The following is a 19,176-nucleotide window of genomic DNA, read 5'->3' on the forward strand; positions in this document are numbered from 1 at the left end:
GGTTATTGGTCTCTGAAGATTCTAGGTTTCACATTAATTGGAAGTTATAAATGGCAGGTAGAAATGTGAGCAGTATTATGAGGTAGTGAATCAGTATGTTCAGAACTAAATTGGTCTCAGAATAAACAGATAAAGAAGTTTTTACTCCGCAGCAGTCAGCTGCTTGCAGGTAATTGCTTTGAAACTGCTGCGTTGAAATTGACACTGCACAGCTCCGCAGGGTCCAAGTGCAGGACGATCACAAAAAGTCACTCCCAAAAATAATGATATTTAGAATGTTAAATACATTGAAGAAGGAGCTTTAGAAGATATTGGACCAGAAGTTAGATTAGGAGAATTAATTGCAGTATCAAGAGATGAGAATCTGATTGGCAGGAAAAGATTTAATGAAAATTTGATCCAGGTAAAATTAAGATATTAAAGCCAATTGATAATACAGCAGATGTTTGGATGCAGCTACCAACTAAAACTGCAGGGAAATATCCTTGTTCACCATTTAGAATATCGCACCCTTTTTGGTATGGGGAATTCTAAGAATAGTGGTGAGTTTTCAAAAACAGTACTGTACACACCCAGCCAGCATCAACGGGGCCCTGGTGGAGATGGTTAGCAGCTTAAATTCCTCGCGGTACACGTCTCCAAAAATTTGTTCTGCTCCACCATGTTGACGCCTGCCACCTAGAAAGCCAACAGTGCCTATACTTCCTCAGGAAAGTAAGGAAATTCGCATGTCCACATTAACTCTTACCACTTTTACAGATGCACCATAGAAAGCACCCTATCTGGCTGCTCACAGCCTGGTATGGCAACTGCTCAGTCCAGGACTGCAAGAAACTTCAGAAGTCGTGAACACAGCCCAGTCCCATCACACAAACCTGCCTCCCATCCATTACTCCACTACATCTTCAGGGAAAGCGGGCGTATAATTAAAGACCCCTCCCACCCGGCTTACTCATATTTCCAACTTCTTCCATCGGGCAGGAGATACCAAAAGCCTGAGAATACGCACAAACAAATTCAAAAACAGCTTCTTCCTAACTATTACCAGACTCCTTAACAATCCTCTTATGGACTGACCTCATTAACACTACACCCTGGTATGCTTCACCCGGTGCCGGTGTTATCTAGTTACAGTGTATACCTTGTGTTGCCCTATTGTGTATTTTCTTTTCCTTTTATTTATTTTCATGTACTTAATGATAGGAAATTATAGGAAGGACGTGGAAGCTTTGGAACGGGTGCAGAGGAGATTTACCAGGATGTTGCCTGGTATGGAGGGAAAATCTTATGAGGAAAGGCTGATGGACTTGAGGTTGTTCTCGTTAGAGAGAAGAAGGTTAAGAGGTGACTTAATAGAGGCATACAAAATGATCAGAGGGTTAGATAGGGTGGACAGTGAGAGCCTTCTCCCGCGGATGGAGGTGGCTAGCACGAGGGCCATAGCCTTAAATTGAGGGCAGTAAGAAGTCTTACAACACCAGGTTAAAGTCCAACAGGTTTGTTTCAAACACGAGCTTTCGGAGCACGGCTCCTTCTTCAGGTGAATGGAAAGGCTTGTTCCAGAAATGTTTATATAGACACAGTCAGAGATGCCCCGGAATGCGAGCACCTGCAGGCAATCAAATCATCAAAGATGCAGAGAGAGAGGTAACTCCAGGTTAAAGAGGTGTGAATTGTCCCAAGCCAGTTCAGTCGGTAGGCCTCTGCAAGTCCAGGCTTGTTGGTGGGGGCCGAATGTAATGCGACATGAATCCCAGATCCCGGTTGAGTCCGCATTCATGCGTGCGGAACTTAGCTATAAGTTTTTGCTCAGCAATTTTGCGTTGTCGCGTCTCCTGAAGGCCTCCTTGTAGAATGCTGACCCGGAGATCAGAGGCTGAATGTCCTTGACTGCTGAAGTGTTCCCCAACTGGAAGGGAACAGTCCTGCCTGTTGATAGTCGCACGATGCCCGTTTATTCGTTGTCGCAGTGTCTGCATGGTCTCGCCAATGTACCACGCTTCGGGACATCCTTTCCTGCAGCGTATGAGGTAGACTACATTGGTCGAGTCGCACGAGTATGCGCCGCGTACCTGGTGGGTGGTGTTTCCACGTGTAATGGTGGTGTCCATGTCGATGATCTGGCATGTCTTGCAGAGATTACCCTGGCAGGGTTTGTGGTGTTGTGGTTGCTGTTCTGAAGGCTGGGTAATTTGCTGCAAACAATGGTTTGTTTGAGGTTGCGCGGTTGTTTGAAGGCCAGTAGTGGGGGTGTGGGGATGACCTTGGCAAGATGTCCATCCTCGCTGATGATGTGTTGGAGGCTGCGAAGAAGATGTCGTAGTTTTCTCCGCCCCAGGAAAGTACTGGACGACGAAGGGTACTCTGTCAGTGGTGTCCCGTGTTTGTCTTCTGAGGAGGTCGGTGCGGTTTTTTGCTGTGGCGCGGTGGAACTGTCGATCAATGAGTCGAGCGCCATATCCCGTTCGTACGAGGGCATCTTTCAGCATCTGTAGGTGTCTGTTGCGCTCCTCCTTGTCTGAGCAGATCCTGTGTATACGGAGGGCTTGTCCATAGGGGATGGCTTCTTTAATGTGTTTCGGGTGAAAGCTGGAGAAGTGGAGCATCGTGAGATTATCTGTGGGCTTGCGGTAAAGCGAGGTGCTGAGGTGACCGTCCTTGATGGAGACGAGTGTGTCCAAGAATGGAACTGAATTTGGAGAATAGTCCATGGTGAGTTTGATGGTGGGATGGAACTTATTGATGTCATCGTGTAGTCGTTTCAGTGATGTCTCGCCGTGGGTCCAAAGGAAAAAAATGTCATCGATGTATCTGGTGTATAGCATCGGTTGAAAGTCCTGTGTGGTGAGGAAGTCCTGTTCAAACTTGTGCATGAAGATGTTGGCATATTGAGGTGCAAATTTGGTCCCCATGGCTGTTCCGTGCGTCTGGATGAAGAATTTGTTGTCGAAGGTGAAGACGTTGTGGTCTAGAATGAAACGGATGAGTTGCAGAATTGCGTCTGGAGATTGGCAGTTGTCGGTGTTGAGGACTGAGGCTGTTGCAGCAATGCCGTCGTCATGGGGGATGCTGGTGTAGAGTGCCGAGACATCCATTGTGACGAGGAATGTTCCTGGTTCAACTGGTCCATGGGTGCTGAGTTTCTGTAGGAAGTCCGTCGTGTCGCGACAGAAGCTGGGTGTACCTTGTACGATGGGTTTTCAAGATGCCCTCGATGTGGCCAGAGAGGTTCTCACACAGGGTCCCATTGCCTGAAACGATAGGACGGCCTGGTGTGTTGGCCTTGTGTATTTTCGGGAGGCAGTAGAGATCTCCAATGCGGGGATTACGTGGGATGAGAGCACGTAGGGTGTTCTGAAGGTCTGGATCTAAGGTCTTGATCAGTCTGCTGAGTTGGCGGATGTGTTCCTTGGTTGGATCTGCGGGTAACTGCCTGTAGTGTTCCTGGTTGTCGAGTTGTCGGTATACTTCTTTGCAGTAGTCTGTTCTGTTCAGTATGACGGTGGCCCCTCCTTTGTCTGCTGGTTTGATGACGATGTTGCGTTGGTCTTGAGAGTGCGGATGGCGTTGCGTTGTGCTTGGGTGACGTTTGAGGCTGCCTTGTGATTGCGAGTGATGAATCTGGCATTGACACGACTTCTGACGGCTTTGAGCATACATGTCGAGTCTAGGGCAGCGGCCTTCTGGAGGGGTCCAATTTGACTCTTTCCTTTTCGGTTGCTGCACTGCAGATCTCGCGGTCTGCTGTTCCGGTTCATTGGTCGTGTCCCTGGGTTCGCTGTCGGCCTCTTGGGGTCTGTGGAAGAATTCCGGAGCCTCATTCGCCTGATGAATTCCTCCGTATCTGCCGCGAGACTGATGGGGTCCATTTTGGTGGTGGTGCAGAAATTGAGCCCTCTGCTGAGGACTTCGATTTCGTCTGGTTGAAGGGTGTAGTCTGACAAGTTGACAATGGATTTCCCTGTATTGTTTTCGACTGTTGTACCGGGAGAAGCTTGATTGCTGCTGGTGGTGATGCCAAGTTTCTCAAGCTTCCTGTTCTTGGTGTGCATGTAGGTGGCATAGTATTGCTGTCTCATCTGTTTGGCGGTGTTCCGCAGCTGGTCTGCTGTGTCCTGAGCGCAAGTTGAGAATATGGCCTCTCTCTTGGTTTCCAGGTTGCGTCGACTGCTGTAGAGTTGGTGTACGAGGTGTTTGAGGAGTGTGGACAGAGGTGCGGTGGCAGAGTCTTCAGCGTAGTCTGTGTTGTAAGTCGACTTGAGTGGGTTTTGATCTGTAGTCCTTTCGGGATCTTGTCTGCTTTTTTGCATCTTTGTAGAAACTGAATGTCAGTGTCTATATGCGCGATCTTCCTGGAGATCCTCTCCACTTTGAGCCGGCAGTTTGCGGTGTCAATGGTAGCCATGATGTGGAGATGCCGGCGTTGGACTGGGGTGAGCACAGTAAGAAGTCTTACAACACCAGGTTAAAGTCCAACAGGTTTGTTTCAAACACGAGCTTTCGGAGCACGGCTCCTTCTTCAGGTGAATGGAAAGGCTTGTTCCAGAAATGTTTATATAGATTGAGGGGTAATAGATATAGGACAGACGTCAGAAGTAGGTTTTTTACGCAAAGAGTGGTGAGGCCGTGGAATGCCCTACCTGCAACAGTAGTGAACTCGCCAACATTGAGGGCATTTAAAAGTTTATTGGATAGCATATGGATGATAATGGCATAGTGTAGGTAGATGGCCTTTAGTTTTTGACTTCCCATGTCGGTGCAACATCGTGGGCCGAAGGGCCTGTACTGCGCTGTATCGTTCTATGTTCTATGTTCTAATGATCTGTTTGAGCCGCGCGCAGAAAAAATACTTTTCACTGTACCGATCCAGGTTTTGTAAAGAACTTTGGAAGTGGACCAAGTGAGCGCTGGAAGTCATGGTGGCAAAAGTTCCTGATCTAAAGATGAGGTGATTGTTCCTTGAGCTCACGTTGAGCTTCATTGGAACCATGAAGTGATCGAGGACAGAGGGTCAGAGTGTGAGTGGGATAAAGAAATAAAATGACAGGTGGCCGGCAGCTAGTGGACTGAATGAAATGCTTTGCAAAGCTATCACCCAGTTTGCTTTTGGTTTGTGCAAGTTAGTGGAAATAGACTGAAATATGAACAGTGAATAGAATCAGCTAAATTGTAAAGGTGCTGGTGATCACTCTTTCACCTAGAAGAAAGTTTGTAGCCCTGGTTGATGCATCCTCTATCACTCAATACATCTCTGGCAAGAGTCCCTCAGGTAGTCTCCTTGACCCAACCATCTTCAGTTCTTCATCGATGACTTTCCTTCTATCATAAGCAGATGTGGGGGATGTTTGCTGATATCAGCACAATATTCAGCATTCAGCACCATTCGTAACTCCTCAGAGACTGAAGCTGTCCTATTGAAATGCAACAAGGCCTGGACAATATTTAGGCATGTAAGTAACATTCATGCCACATATGTGCCAAGCAATGAGCATCTCCAACAAATGAGGATCTTATCCTTGTCCTTTGACATTCATGGTATCAACATCCTGGAGGTTAACATTGACCAGAAACTGAACCGGACGAGCCATAAAAATTACTATGGCTGCAATACCAGGACAGAGGCTAGAAATACAGTAGTGACTAACTCACCTGATGGCTCCCCATAGCCTGTCCACCATCCAAACGTCACAAGTCAGGAGTGTGATAGAATACTCTCCACTTGCCTGGATGAGTGCAGCTCCAGCAACACTCAAGAAACTCAACACCATCTAGGACAAAGCAGCCCGCTTGATTGCTACCCCTCTCATAAACATTCAGTCCCTCTACCATCGACATACAGTGGCATCAATGTGTACCATCTACAAGATCCACTGCAGGAACTCACCAATGTTCAGTCAGCAGTATATTCCAAATCCATAACCATTATTATCTAGAAGAACAAGAGCAGCAGATACCTGGGAACATCACCACCTCCAAGGGAGCCTCCTCCAAGTCACTCACCGTTTTGACTTGGTAATGTTTCTCAAAGTCTCCTTTCTGAAAGACTCACCACACGTTCTGCAATTGTTATTCCAAAGGGCACTAGGCACAAGGCTAAATAACATCTGTTTAAAATCCAAGAAAATTCTATCAGACGAGAGGGTAGTCCATGCTAATGAGCAGCCAGGCACGTCGGGGAGGCTTTATAGATACTGGAATCACAGCCTCAGTTGCTATCGTTCCCTCAGTAGCTGCTTAATGCAACTGAGTGACAGCAGCACCAGCGCAGACACACTGACTGAGGTGAAGTAGCAAATTGGTCAAGAGGGATAGCATTGGGTGAAGAATGGGGGATTGAAGGTAAAGGATCTTGCCAGTGATCCACTGATGGCTCCATTATCACCAGGCTAATCAGATTGTGAAGGAAATAGATGAATAAATAGGTAAAATTCATATGTATTTTGGACATTTGCATTAGAATTGAGAAGTGGACACAAATTCTTGATAGCCATTTCCCTCCAGTAGCCATGGAGTGGAATTTCCATTTTGCTATCTAAGTGTCATTTTGGGCGGGAGATGCGGTAAGTAGCCTGTCAGCTGGGCAGATGGCTTTTCCTGCCATATTTTTTAACCTTAGCTGAAAGAAATAGTGGGGACAGGTCCCATGCCATCACACTGGCAGGGCAGGCTCTGAAAAAGCTGTCAATGCCGGGAAATGAACCCAAGTGAGGGAAAAAGATCAGTTCATGATAGAAAATGACATTAATGAATCAATTTACAGTAACTGGAGTTCACCTAGTTTAATGCTCCTGAAACAAAATGGGTCACAGTGATTATGTATAGATTATGGCAAATTAAATGTGGTAAATAAGGCAGATTCATATCCAATTCCACAGTTAGACTTTGATGAGTGGATTGTGCAGCCAATGTTTGTTACAATAATTAATTTGTTGAAGGGATGCTGCTAAGTTCCATTAACTGGTGCAGTCACGAAATATTGGATTTTGTAACCCCTGATGATTGGGATTGGGCTATCAGGCAGGTCGGTGGGGTGTGGGTGGAGGGGGGCGGATGGTGCCGGGTCAGGCAGTCAGATGTCGGGTCCAAGTGCGTGTGGGGCTATAGTGAGGACCACCGAGACAGTGGCAGAATCATTGGGGGTGTTGGTGTATATAGAAGGTGTGTGGGCGGGGGTCAGTACGGATTGTGGGGAAAGTGACCTGGGGGTGGCGGGAGTTTGGGGGGGAGACCAGTTGGTGTTAGTCTGGGTGTTTAGGATTGTTTCCCAAAAGTTAGAAGAAGTTTCATATTCTTACTTTTTATGGGTAACCTTGGCTAAAACATCCAAAGATTATGAATGAATGAAATTGCATTTTTGGATAGCTCCCAGCACAGGGCATTTGTCCAGGGGAAGTTAGCTCTACTGGACAATTGTTCTGAGTGGGATTCTCCTGCACATCTTTGCGGTGATCCCCAAATCCAAATTTGGGAGCTCAGCAGTTACAGTCCCATCAATGTAAAATCATGCCTTTGGAATGAAAAATGCACAAGCAACTTTTCAAAGATTAACAAGCAAGGTCATTGAAGGATTGCACCACCGTACGGTATATATTGTTTATATTGGTCAGGAAGATGGCAAAAAAGTGAACCTGCCATAGCAAAAGTAAATTATATGCGCCACCGTGTGGGACAAGGGCAAGTGTTAAGATCCAGGACCAGACTACAACATTTGCTCGGATTCCTTACAAGAATCCCACTTTTTTTTTAATTTGTAAAACTGTGAGGAAAGGATACTTCATTGCAGGCGTGATTCCAGAGGCCAGTAGGTAACTATACTACCACAGATAACCAAACATTGCTCACATGATGGGTGATGCAGCATACGGAGCACAGGTATGCGAAAAGTCAGTCAAAATCTATTGTTCAGCTTAGAAGGTAAATACAACTTTGGCATTATACCTAAAGATGTATCATGAGTTTCAAAGGCTTCCTCTTTGTTATCGTTCAGGCTTGGCAGATAAGTTGTCTGCTGTCCTGGCTTTGTTGAATGTAATGTGTTCTCACAACGAGAGGTTTATGATTTAACAAGGATGAGGGTCCGGTAATTGCTGTTTCAAATATCCAGAAGCTGTAGCCAACTTGTGAATCACAGGACCTGTAGCAGCAATCTTTTCATTCAGCAAGGTCCAGTTTTATGGAAATAAGCAAAAGATAAGGGTTTGATATCAATAGGTTATGATATCTTTCATGACTTCGGGACACAACACACGTTCGAGCTAGATTATACCAAACACGCATTTAACTTTTACAAGTGATAGGAGCAGAATTAGGCCATTTGGCCTATAGAGTCAATTCAATGATAATTCAACCGCAACATTAACAGTTCTGGAAAAGGTAAGTATAATATTGTTTCTAAAAGATAGTCCAGAACTGATTAATGTTACTGAAAGAGATTTAATATTTCCATCAATATCAAAGTAGTATTATAATCCTGAGCATAAAGGTACTGAGTTTCACAAGATATCTCCATTGCAATCAAGGGAAGTTCTTGTAGTGATCTGTACATCTGTACATACATCTGCACATACACCAGGGACCACAGACAGATGTAACAGCCACAGCATCAGGAGAGGGCAGCATCAGAGACGGGTATAAAAGGTCCAGCCCAAGGGAGAATCCGCCTCTTTCAGAAGCACAGGGTTAGTGAGCAGCAGCAGACAGAGACAGCTCAGCATAGGCAGCTTACCTTAGCTTCACTGGTCATACCTCTTGACTGTATTATATCTAGTTAAGCTCTGGATACAGAACGAACCCATTGAATAAAGTATTTGTGTTAACTGGAAGTCTACAATCTTTATTCAGACTTAGAGAATAACATAGTTCCATCATTGCTACATTGCAGCAGCACACATTTACCTTGAGAGACATTGAATGAATCTAATGGCTGGGTTTGTCCCCCACCCAGTGTGTTTTCCAGCAATAGAGATGGCTCATCATTGGCGACCAGCAGCATCTTTCAGTCCTGCTGAAGTCCCTGGCCATTTGAGTTGATCACTGGCCAAGCCGCTGGGCTGCAATATCCCGTCAGTGAGAAGGGCCAAATATAAACCGGCCTATGAATCCAAAAATCCTACTGTGTGATTTGGCTGCTTATACCTGAAAAGATTTAAACGAGCAGGAGACGTATTGAGCAACTGTGGTGTTAAACATACTTTGTTACCTTTAATTTAATCAACATCCTTCAAACAAATAGAATGCTGGGACGTGCAGATGGTAATTACTTCCTTGCAAACCCAGTTTCCAGAATTCAGTTAAAAAGTTACTTCAGGTCATCCTCAAGATTATTTAATGTTAGATTGTAGGATCTTACAATTTATCAATGCCTTTCTGAAGTGCTCAAGAGGCCATGGGAGAGTTTCTCCTATCCCGCCACACCAGGGGTGGGATTCTTCGTTCCCCGACACCGATTTTGCAATCGGCGATCGGGCGGAGAATTCCTTTTTATGACCGAATCGGGGGCGACGCCTGTTTGCGGATGCTCCGCCCCCTCCAAAGCGACGTCATCCCACACACCGTTGGGATAACCTCAGGACATTACCGGACGGACTGTATCCAGCCCCTCCACAGTTGTGGGGTGGGAGCCATGCTGCTGGACGGGCGAGGGCTGGGGGGACTAGTGGGGGTTGGTGCGGAGGGTGTATAGGGGGGCACTATCAGGCAGGTCGGGTCCGCACGGCGGCCGGCGCCATGTTGTATGGCATGACCACTGCAGGTCGTCACCATGCACATGAACAGCCATGGACCCGGAAATTCTCTGGCTGTTTATTTCGCAAAGGCCGTGTGTTTTACGGGGCGCGGCTGCTAGCACCTCACCTGTCGGAGGGTCGGTGCTGGGGTCTCGCCAATTTTTTAATCATAGAACTAGACACTTCCTCCGGACAAAGCCTCAAAATCGGAGAATCCGGCCCTAGATTTATGGTGCAACATGCTGTCAGGATTCTCTGTTTTGCCGGATGGTCAATGGGGTTTTCCAGTGTGGGGCAGCCCCATGCTGTTGGGAAACCCCCTGGGCTGCCGGCAAAACAATGAATCCCAATGGCGGAGAATTCAGCCGTATGTTTCTGGGTTTTTTTCAGAATTGCCATGTGATGAAGGATGCACCATAGACTATGCTACAGGATGCTTTTCTTGAGGACACAATTATACCTGACTTTGTGTGAATGATCTGAACTGTATCCAGCAGATGAACTCAGCTTTTAATTTTTAATCCCTACTTCAGAGTAGAATCACTCTTTTTAATCTTATAACTCATTATTTCTAGCGGGATTTCTTATAACTGTGTATTTATGATTGTATTCCTGAAGAGGATGTTTTCCCACACAAGGGATTTTGGACACTGTCATCTCTGACAATGGAAATGTGTATTTCCAATCCTTTGCAACATCATATTGATTTATCCACATCACAAGTTCACCCAAATACTCTCTGTCTAATGGAGAAGCTGAGAGAGGGGTTATTTGATAGGTATCCTTTTGGCTTCTCTGTTGTAGGGTCTTGGAGCTGAGTCAGTTCCTGATTAGCTGCCCTAGTTATCACATTAACCGTGACAGGCCCCGCTCAAAGAATTGGCACACTTGTCCTCTGACTGCCTGTGAGACTGTTGTCCTTCGAGTGGACGGAAACAGTGGTATGCCGTGGCACATAAATTACCTGACAATTATCTTTTATTGTCCGCAGACAGTGAATGTCTTCCCAAAAAGACTTATGTTTAATAGGTTTCACCTAGTGATTAATAAAACCTGTCCAGTCCAAGTCCTGGTTGTAGTCTTGTTTGCAATAGTCACTCACAATACAAATTAATGTGGAATTAATATGTTCTCCCTGACCTAAAGCATACCATAATGCTGCTGTTTCAGTGCACTATACTGTCCCCTGACCAAGGGCTATGTCTAATAATTCCTCAGTCCTGCAGGGTACCTATGTACGTTTTTTTATGGATATGAACTCAGATTTATGGGCTTCACTTGTTTGCAATAACCACTCAAATCATAATTCACATAAGGTTCTAGAAACTTAACCATATAGTAAGAAAGAACACTTTAAATGATGAATTGAGAAACTTTATTAATTATTAAAATGGTAACAAGCCAGAAAGATAAAACGCAATTAACAGCAATTGCCAGTTAGAGGAGAAAGCTTAACTTTAACTTTAACGATGACGATTGAACAGACTTCTCATCACCGTTCTCAGACCAAGACGAAAAGTGACAACGTCAAAACTGCTCTCAACACATCATTCTCTTCCCACCTCTCTTCTTCTCTGCCTCTTTCCCTCCCTCCCCCCCGCTACCCACATCTTTCTGTTTACATCTGTCTCTTTGCCTTTCTCTGTCTGTCTGTTTGTTTGGTTGTTTGCCTCTGCCTCTATCCCTCATTCTCTCTGCCGCTCCTGACCCAAAATGGCTTCTCGAGACCTCGATGATATGCCTTACAAATTGAAAGCCCACCTTAGCCAATTGTTAGAAAGTAGCCAATTGGCCTTTAATTTGTCAATAATGAAATGAGAATTAGCCCATTGTTTTTTGCCTAATTACGCTCGTTATCTCATCTTTAACAAAATGCTTCTTCTCAAACTGCCTTCACAGGCTTGAGTGTCTACTAATGATTGATCCACATTTGGAGTGCCATTTGGAGTTAATATCGCTCAGACAAGCTCCTTTTCAGTTCTCCTAGTCAACACACATGTTATCTCTTTATTCTGTGGTCTGAGAAGCACACAATAATCTTATTCTCACAGCACTTTAAAAGTCTGTATTAACAATTAACTGTTAAGACTGTGTTTATAATTACAAAAGTCATAAACATTTGTGTTCCAAATAACATTTCCTGTCTTTCGAATCGATTAATTACTTACTGATTCTTCAATTGTCTCACAAGAGTTGTCTACTTAACTAATAAGGCTGGTTTCCAATAACAATGGGTTTAGTTTTTATTAACATGGCTTCCATCAATCAGACTAGAAAATGCTTAAGAACATATTAATTCAAGCTACAAAGTGCTAGTAAAACTAAAACTAACGATTTTCAAACCAACAACAGTCCCCGGGTTGAATGTGAAATTTATCTTGTCAGTATACACTAATCCCTCAACATCTCGTGGAATTATCTTGGGCATCAGAATTGACTTTCAGCCCAAACCAACTGTATGAATTTGTAGCCTCCTGGTGAGGACTTTCAAGGAAGAAAGGATGAACAAAACAACAGCTGTGGTTATCATTTGTGTGAACACAAAGACGGTGGAAATAATTCTGAACCAGGGGTGTTCGCTTGTATTGACAATGGTTTTTACAATATACAGTCATGTCACACTACCAGCACCAATCTCTATCCCCATCTTTGCTGAGACCTGTTGGAATATCCCTTGTCTCTATCATTGATGACCCAGCGCAGTAAATAATCTATTGGTATTCTGTAAGTGGTCTCAAAGGCATTTGTTAAATTTCCTCCACTGTATTATCATCTTCCGTAATAGGTAGATGTTCTGAATCCATGTCTGAGCATAAAAATGTAAAAAATTAATGTTGGGCCATTCAGGAATGAGTCCCGCCCAGCATGTCTGATATGAGTGGCTCTTTTTTCATCAGATGCAAAGCTGATCACAAATCTGCAATTTCAGTATAAAGGGTATTGGACTTTTTCCTTGAAGGGGACAGGCCTTGACAAGGCACCGCAACATCACAGTCATGACTTTGCTGTATCGCCTTTCAACATTCGAGAAATTGTAAAAATAAAACTGAACTGGAACTATGTGGTGTTCATTGTAAAAACGGCAACAGCTACCTGAGGTGAAGTCTGGAGGTGGATATTGAGTGGAACCTGAAAACCTCTCTGTTCCAAGTCAATGGATTTCTATTAATCACCACACAATTTCTGCAATCTGGAAAAATCATCTGGGGAAGAAATAAATGGTTTTTTTGTCACCTTGCACACCCTAGCATATAGAGGAGCTGAAAGCTGGACCAAGGTTGGTGTAAAAGGCCTGGCAAAGTTTAGAAGTCCTAAGGTGGCTTGCAAATTCCTCACTGTCTGAGGATACTGAATCACATCTATCTTTTACCTATGGGCATGGCTTAACCTGTGGCCACTTCCATTAATATGAAAGCCTAAAAAATCAACTTCCTCGCTGACAAACTGATTCCTTTTACTGTTGATTAAATACCCAGCAGCAGTGTGCTGGGACCGAAACAACATCAATAGCAGTGAAACAATCGTAGAGCCCTTACAGTGCAGAAGGAGGCCATTCAACCCATTGAGTCTGCACCGGCCCTTCGAATGAGCACTCGACCCATTTACACTACCCCGTCCACTCCGCCCTATACCTGTCACCCCACTTAACCTGCACATCCCTAGACATTAAGGGGCAATTTAGCATGGTCAATCCACCTAACCGTCACATATTTGGACTGTGGGAGGGAACCGGAGGACCCGAAGGAAATCCACGCAGATATGATGAGAATGTGCAAACTTCACACAGTCAGCAAGGCTGGAATTGAACCCGGGTCCCTGCCGCTGTTGGGTAACAGTGCTAACCGCTGTTCCCCCCATGCCACCCCTGTAGATCACTGTGAGAAAGGTAGAAATCATCTATGGGAGAGTTCACCATGAGGCAGATATTTTAAAAGGTTAACAACACGAGCAGCGAAAAGTGCTGAGCTGCATGAAAACCTGCGGTGGAGAGTCCAGGCATACAACAATCCATCAGGGGCTGTCATAGCCATTTTTGGCCAATCAGCTTCAACCAGTCAGTGGGAGCAAAAGGCATTTGCAAGAGCAATATATGATTTATGCTTCTCCCTTCTGATACCAGAAAGAGGTGCAGCAGAACTCTGCTGCTGAGTTGTATGAGGCTCTATATTTACTTTCCACATTGATAAGATGTCCTCATAAATAAGGATTGTGCTTGTTAAGGAGTTGTTGAAGGAGACTTTGACTGACCTCAAACAATGTAATCAGCTCTGCTATCAAACAGAACTGTAACATGTACAGCAGTGGGTAGCGTGACCAAGGCATTGGGGATTTCAAAGGACCTTGGTTGGGTATCAGATCTTCAATCCTCTCTTCTAATATTTTTATTATTGTCACAAAGTAGGCTTACATTAACACTGCAATGAAGTTACTGTGCAAATCCCCGAGTCGCCACACTCTGGCGCCTGTTTGGGTACACTGAGGGAGAATTCAGAATATCCAATTCCCCTAACAAGCACGGCCTTCGGGACTTGTGGGAGGAAACCAGAGCACCCGGAGGAAACCCACGGACACGGGGAGAACATGCAGACTCCGTACAAATAGTGACACAAGCCCGGAATCGAACCTGGGACTCTGGCGGTCTGAAGCAACAGTGCTAACCTATTACCAGCTCCCCTAAATCCTTGGAGATGTACGCATCAGCAAGTTGACTGTCTCTTTCCCTGAGCTGTAATCACTCTAACAGAGGGACTTGGTTCTTCCATTGGGACATCTACTTTCCCTGAGCTTTTAACACTCACCATCTATATTCAGACATTAGTTTTCTATGCAGTTTTTATTTAACAAATACAAAGTCCCTAAGCCAAGCGGTTTTTTCCACTCCTGCTATGCTGAGTACGGATAGGCCACCGATGAATCTGTGAATTGGATATTCTTCTATGATGTGGTGCATAGTTTGCTGTCTCCCGCAGGCACATAGGGGGCTGGCGGTAATACACCATCTGTGGAGGGTTGCCAAGCATAGGCCATGGTCGTTCCTGGACCTGTTGAGGGTTAACCACTCTTGGACTGGTTTTGAGATCAGTTACTTGTTTGTCATGTCCAATGATTCTCATTCATTTGTGCAGATGGCATTTGATTTGAAGTCCCGTGTGAGACGGTTTTTCCAGATCGACCTTCTTGATGGGAGTCAGACCTTGGGTGGGTTGAATAGATCAGCATGAAGTTGCAGATAGGGGAGCGCTGCAAACTTTTTCCATCATTTTGTGCGTTGTTGCAAGTCAGCAGATATGTGGAGGAGTGATGTTTGTCAGAACAGGGAGCCAAGTGGGTGCTATTGAGCAGAGCCTTCCAGTAATGATATGCATTGTAGCTTTCAGCTGGGTGACAAATCTGTGTGTGAATGACGCTCTTGACCAAACAGAGGCACGGTATTCAGTTCTGAGTATGAGAGTGTGAGTGCTGAGGTTCGGAGGGTGGTGGTAACAGCACCCCATTTGAGCCGGTTAGTTTGCCAATCCAGCTGTTTCTGGACTTGACCTTGGCTGCAGTTGTTTGCAGGTGTTTCTGAAAGATCAATGTCCTATCCACTCCGAGATATGTTGGAATTGGGTGGTGCTTTAACTTGTAGCCATTCATTTGGATGTTGAGCTCTTTATTGGTTTTTGCATTGTAAAGATCGATATGCTGGATATGGTTTTTGCAGGGCTTGGCTTGAGTCACCATGTGTTGCAGTATTGTTCAAGGCGGCTGCTTGAGTTGCAAGGCAGATGTCATTGCCATGTACAAATTTTTGGCAGGTAGCTTTTGGAACATCAGTTGTGTACACTATAAAGAGGCTTGGAGCCATGATTGAGCCTTGGGGGGGGGGGGGGGGGGGGGAGTACATTGGTTTGTCTTTTCCATGTACCTTTTGCCTATCTGAGGTGAACTCTGAACCTTTGTTTGTTCAACAGTGTTCCGGTGCTTTCAACCAGGGGAGGACCCGTGACAGCTTGAAGAGGAGGCCACTGTGTCAAATGGTGTCGTAGGCGGCGTGAGGTCAAGCAACACAGCACCCGTCTTCAAGATTTTCTGAAAGCCGTCATACATCAATCCAGTTATTTAGGTTATATTAGAATTTGATGGAGGACCCGGGTTTGAATCCTGGCCCTGGGTCACTGTCCGTGTGGAGTTTGCACTTCTCCCCGTGTCTGCGTGGGTTTCACCCCCACAACCCAAAGATGTGCTGGTTAAGTGGATTGGCCATGCTAAATTGCCCCTTAATTGGAAACAAAAAATAATTGGGTACTCTAAATTTAAAAACAAAATCATTGGGCACCGACTGTGCTGCCAACTCTGTCCTGAACCCACAGCCAGAATCTGCAGAAACCAGTGAGTTTCCAAATGCCCTCAGCACCCACCCAAAACCCATCTGGAGTTACAATCAGGCCCATGTTAAGTGTATAATTCTTTTAAACAAATTTGTATATTTCACAAATATTTATTGTGGCGCTGTCCAAATCTGTTGTAATTTTGTCCTTTTTCACATTCAGTAAACACTCTAAGGATGTGGAAATAAATGCTATTTATTTAGTTTACCAGTATGGTTAATGTACCTGAATGAAGCACGGTGATTTAGAATTACAACAAGATTATTATTTTAAAATTAAACACACATGAATAAAATGCCCATTTGAAAAAAAAGTGAAAATAGAGTATAACCAAAATGGATTTTATAGATCAGGGAGCATCAATACACTTTTCAAAATGTGTTTAGTTGTAGTTGGGAAAGTCATTGTCGGCCTTGATGGAAAGGCGTAATTCACGAAGAGCACTGATATATTCTTCATTGTCAGGATCGGACTCCAAGGCCTTTTCAAAGTATTTAATAGCTTCACATCTCTCACCATCCAGCTGGTGCAGGAACCCAAAAACACCAAGGGCCTTGCTTTCTCTAGGATTACTGCGACGCCATCTTCTTGCTATCGTCTCCAAGTTTTCTCGACATCTTTTCTGTTCTATTGAATCATAATTGACTTTGATTCCTTCCAGAAAATGGCTGATGGCATTTGATTCTGATTTCATGTGATTCAGTTCAAATAACCCAGCCTGTAAACATATTGCCTGTTTATTTTCTGGGCGTATACCTTCCAAACCCAGGAGATGGTTGTAGACCTCCTTCACTTTGCGATATTCTTCATTTAATATGCAGATTCCTGCAAAATCCAGTTGTGGCTTAATAGATGTTAGCGGTCGGTTTTCAAAAGCCTTTTGAAAATGATACTTGCAGAGTTTGAACAATTCAGCTTTTTGTTGGAGAGCTGCATTGCGAGGACCTTTGCTGTCTGGAAAATTAATCAGTTTATACAATTTGGTTCTGTAACACGCACCTATTTGATGGTGTAAGAAGGTAGAGTGTGGGGTAATTTCTAATCCTTTCTTCAACAGCTCCACAGCTTTTTCCACATCTCCTTCTGTTCTGTAAAATTTTGCTGCATAACGAAGCACATATGGAAGATCAGGGGACTTCTGCAATGCTTCTTTAATTAATTCAAGCGCTTCCTCACTTTGATAGTATTGCTGTAGTTTTAGAGCCAGCAGTACCTTGGCTACAGAGTCTTCTGGATCAAGCTCCAGCACACGTCTAAACTGCTTCATTGATTCACTGGGCCCTTGACTCTCTGGGGTACCAGAGAACCATTCCAAACGAAACAGAACAGTCGCATATCCAACATTCCATTCAATGTTATCTGGATCTTCCTCCAGAGCTTTTTTAAAACATTCCATTGCATCTTCATAATATTGACCAGGACCACTCAGCAATGACCAACCCTTCTCCCCGTATACTTCAGGTATCAGTGCTGAGTATCGAGAGGCTTCAGGAAATTGTTTACAGATCCACTCCAGTTTGTCGAGGTAGGACTGAGCCTCTGTCAGTTGTCCCATGTGATAATATACCCAGGCATAGTTTCCATAGGTGATGATGATTCTTTTGTCAAATTCGTCTTCATGCTTCTCCCTCAGAAACTTTTCAGCTTCCTTTAAGTTTTTAATTGCCTCCTCACAGTTTCCTTGCAAACAGTTTACAAAAGCGAGTTGATTGTAAGACCCGGCTTGATATTTCACACCAAGATCTATTGAATCTTCTAATCTTTGCTTCATATCGTCCAGGTCAATGTTTTCTCTCTGTGGAGCCCACGTGAAGTGACATTGAAGCCAATCAAGCTTCACTTTCAACAAATCCTCCTGTGCGTTACTGTAAGAGAAAAAACATCATCAATGTCAACCTCAGATCCACTAAAACACATTCCCTCCATTTGGTTTCTCAGGACTGTTCCTGAGTGCCTGTCTCAATGAAAACTCTGAAAACAAAGTGTTGGGGCGGGGTCCTCCATTGGCCAACGGCAGAATCGGGAAAGACGATTGGGCAGAGAATCATCCATGAGGCCATACTCCAGTGCCTTGACTGCAGCGACAATGACTTCTATTCCGCATGTATAGGGCCTGACCCGTTATTATCTGGGGACTATGTAATGCCCCGCCTCCGCCGAGAGGAATTATAGATGACGTGTTTCACCTATGGTCTGAAAAATCAGAAAACAGGAGCTGAAGCCGATAAAGGAAAGAGAGGAGGTAAGACATACAGAGGCACGACCATGGGCTGCCAGTCCTGCCACTGGCCGAGGAGGACGTGGGAAGGAGGCACTGCATCAGGCCTGCTGTGTACCGGCACCACCTGTCATTGGAGTACCTGCCAGAACGGGATGCCACCAAAGACTTCGGCGGAGCAGGGGGACAATGTGACATATCTACATATCTGCCAGATCATGACATACCTGACACCTCAGGGGTATGGGGGAGGATACCACTCTCAGTGGTCCTCAAAGTGACGGTAACGCTGAACCTTTACACAATGGGTCCTTCCAGGCGCTGAATGGGGAATATCAGACCTCGGTGCACAGGTGCATCTGCGCCGTCACGGAGGCCCTATATGTGCAGCCAGCACAATACATCAAATTCAATGTGGGGTGGTATGAGGTGTTCATTACTCTAGCCAGGCCTTCTAGTCAGTGAGCCTGGAGGCAATTAAAGAGTCCCTTGTGCGGCAGGTTGTGTGGCCTTCTGGGCCTGCCCGGGCCCCATGATGGCCAGGCAGTGGGGATCGCTGCCATCGCCGAGATTTCCCAGGTTCAGGGTGTGATCGACTGGATGGATGTTGCCCTACGAGCACCGGCCCATGACAAACCGAAAAGGGGTTCCACTCGATGAGCGTGCATCTGGTGTGTGACCATCAGCTGCACATTATGCATGTCTGCGCGCGATACCCAGTTTGCATAATGCCTTCATCCTGGCATACTCAACAGTTCTGTTTCTTAAATAAATTTAGAGTACCCAATTCATTTATTCCAATTAAGGGGCAATTTAGTATAACCAATCCATCTACCCTGTACATCTTTGGGTTGTGGAGGCG

At 44.9% G+C, this 19,176-nt stretch overlaps 1 protein-coding gene across 1 annotated transcript in view; it reads right to left on the reverse strand.

The window, feature by feature from the left end:
* Positions 1 to 16,478: 16,478 nt before the first annotated feature.
* Positions 16,479 to 19,176, reverse strand: part of LOC119950988 (interferon-induced protein with tetratricopeptide repeats 5-like) — a 999,792-nt gene continuing 997,094 nt past the window's right edge. The window contains exon 2 of the mRNA XM_038774020.1: positions 16,479 to 17,961. Coding sequence (XP_038629948.1) covers positions 16,479 to 17,961 — 1,483 coding nt within the window. The remainder of the gene's footprint in view (positions 17,962 to 19,176) is intronic.

This window comes from Scyliorhinus canicula, chromosome 16 (assembly GCF_902713615.1).
Source record: "Scyliorhinus canicula chromosome 16, sScyCan1.1, whole genome shotgun sequence".
Lineage (NCBI taxonomy): Eukaryota > Metazoa > Chordata > Chondrichthyes > Carcharhiniformes > Scyliorhinidae > Scyliorhinus > Scyliorhinus canicula.